The sequence below is a fragment of the Alligator sinensis genome, unplaced genomic scaffold, assembly GCF_000455745.1.
Source record: "Alligator sinensis unplaced genomic scaffold, ASM45574v1 scaffold707_1, whole genome shotgun sequence".
Classification (NCBI taxonomy): domain Eukaryota; kingdom Metazoa; phylum Chordata; order Crocodylia; family Alligatoridae; genus Alligator; species Alligator sinensis.
This window is the reverse complement of record NW_005842065.1, coordinates 100,084-102,707: the sequence shown is the minus strand read 5'-3', so window position 1 is coordinate 102,707 and position 2,624 is coordinate 100,084. Positions and strand designations below refer to the sequence as shown.

Here is a 2,624-nt window from a genome sequence, read left to right as displayed (position 1 = left end):
AGAGCTCTGCATTGTATTGGATACCACAAAGGGGCATTTTCCCACCTCAGGTCCCAGGGCCTGCATTGTTGTCAATCCTAACTATTTTATCATATTTTTTGCCTCATGTGATGTAATGTATTCTGTCAGGTTTCAGTTTCTGGCTTTCTATGATTAGGGGAGAAATTCAGCTTTCATTTAGAACATTAAATTTCTTGCCCCATGCCCCCTGGTTCAAGCTTTCAGAGAAACTTAAAGCATAGTCCTAAGGGCTTAGAAATATGAGAAGGTATAAAATGAACATAACATTTATGTCTTAAAAGCCCCACCAGCCTGAATCATGACTTTAAATCTCACTGTCAGTGATACTGGCAGCTCTGGTATCCCCGGACCTCTCGGGAGACAAGAACGTACCTTTAACAAGTCGACTGTTGATTGTCTTGAGTTCTTTGGATGTTGCGGAATCTAAAAGGAATGTGAGATAATTGAGTGCTCCCATTTTCTGCCATCCTGTCAACCATTATGTCTATCCTTAGCATGCACTGGATCCCAATTGCCAGCTCCTGTAGATGTCCCACTCCCCACACTTATCTCTACCATGCTTCTAGGCTGAAGCCAAAGACCCTGAAGCAGGATGGCCATATATATCTAGGCTTCCCCACAAAGAAATGGCAGCAATCCAGGATTGGAGCGATAAGGCTGGTTCTTACCTATGGAGTGCAGAAGGTCTGATAGTTCTTTTGTGGAATTCACTGGGATTTTCTCAAGTCTCATCTTCATGTTGGATAGCTCCATGGATGCTGCAAACAGCATGATGAAGAAATTGCTTCCTTACAAGGGATCAGAGAGGAGATTGCCCCACCCCACTGTCCAGAGGCAGGGATGCTACCATCTCCCAGGCAAGAAAGGAACCCCATTTTACCGATGGAAAAATTAAGCTATCATTAGGGAAGTGATGTGTCACATAGGAAATGGGCCACAATGCTAGAGAATGAAATTGGATCTCCTAAGTTGCCACTAGGTGCATTAACCATGGCACCAGCCTCTTTTATTATTCTACTGTGTCTCACTTCCCCTTTTAGAGCACAAAGAGCTGAATCCTAGCCTAACAACAACGGTGATGTTGGGTTGTTGCCATCACGCTTCACTAGATGTGACCCTCAGTTTCAAGTGCACTGTGGTGGATTCTTAGAACCAGCTTGGGCTTCAGTGCAAAGTAAAGGGTCAGAGCAGCACCGAGATTTAAAAGAAAGAATTGTCCTTCACACCACACTGCAGGGCTGAATACTATGCAAAGTAAGCAGTTGCTTGTTACAGTTGAGATCCTACTTTGAATATGCACTTTTGAGGGGTTAAAGGCTAGTATGGATCTGTCCCAGTTCCTGATTTTTTGAGTGGGGTTCTCTAAAATGACTTTAGGAGCACAGGTGCTGTGGAAAGCTAGTGGGAGTTGTGTTCCCAAGCCACATGCACACTTTAGAAAATTCCCACCTGCTTGTGGAGTTTGCCATGCGTGCTACTCCACAATTAGATTTGCATCTTAGCTTCCATCTAAGTCCCTGAGCTGGTTTTTTTTGTCCCAGTACAATAAAATCACCCCCTAATAATCTCTTCAGCCTCTCAGTGGGCAAGAGAAATGTAGGACTGAGCTGGAGACATACAAGACTTACTTTTCCCATGGTTCACTATAAGGACAGCTGTGAACACCACAAAGCAGATCACCAGCAAGACACACAGGACTGCAATGGCCTTCCCTTGGCAGCCAAAAGCTATGGGGAGCAATGCCAGTTAGATTTCTCAATGCAATTCAACATTGGGTCAGCCCCCTCCACTCACTGCAATGGCTCACTCGTCTTCTCTCTAAAGTGACAATGCTCAGGACATGGAGTCTCTTCCCATTTTGGCAAAATGGGAAACACCAAGTGACTGTGATTCTTTGAGAGCAGCTGGACTTGTGACACCCAGGTGGAGAAGCCTTTACTCTGGGAACACAAGGACCCTTTTAGGCTTTAGAAGGAAAATGTTGCAGAGACTCACAAGACCAGCTATATTCCTGGAGTAACATCACACTGAAGGAAGGGAAGTTACCACAGCAATGAGTTACTCTGAGAGTTAGGGTGTTTCTAGGAATGCTAGGAACAACATTTGTACAAGTAGGGTTAAAATCAGTAGAATAGTAGGGGTGCTCTAACCCTTCCAGAATCTGGATGCAAGCCAGCCATTAAACCCATCTCTTGAGTCCTAGTCCAAAACCCAGCACCCTTTCTCCTCAGACCAGTCCTGCCCTTACCTTGTCTCCTCCTTGGGTTCTCCACTGTGAGTTCCATCTTTTCAAAATTTTCCTGCTTGGAGTAGAGACAACGTTGCTCCATGGTTGGGGATTTCTGTTCATCTTCTTGACACTGGGATCTTTTATAGCCTCAGGAACTATCATGATACTTTCTGAAGAAAGGATGCCTGTAATTTGTACTTCCTATTTTCATAATAGCCTGAGTTCCTGTTTTTTTGCAGAAGGTCAGTGTAGAGTCACATCTTGGATCCTAACATCCCAGGCTTTCTGCTTCCCAAACTCCTGTTTGCTTATTAGCTCTTGTAAGATCATCTTAAAACCACTGCTCAACCCCTCATCAGCTGGAATCCTGTAC

The 2,624-nt window shown here is 44.5% G+C and overlaps 1 protein-coding gene across 1 annotated transcript in view; it reads right to left on the bottom strand.

Moving 5' to 3' along the window:
- LOC102370795 (C-type lectin domain family 4 member M-like) overlaps window positions 1-2,403 on the bottom strand; it is a 19,930-nt gene extending 17,527 nt beyond the window's left edge. Inside the window, exons 1-4 of the mRNA XM_006023468.3 lie at window positions 2,270-2,403; window positions 1,650-1,748; window positions 690-779; window positions 394-444 (exon numbers count right to left, since the gene is read on the bottom strand). Coding sequence (XP_006023530.1) covers window positions 394-444; window positions 690-779; window positions 1,650-1,748; window positions 2,270-2,351 — 322 coding nt within the window. The 5' untranslated portion in view covers window positions 2,352-2,403. The remainder of the gene's footprint in view (window positions 1-393; window positions 445-689; window positions 780-1,649; window positions 1,749-2,269) is intronic.
- Window positions 2,404-2,624: the final 221 nt, after the last annotated feature.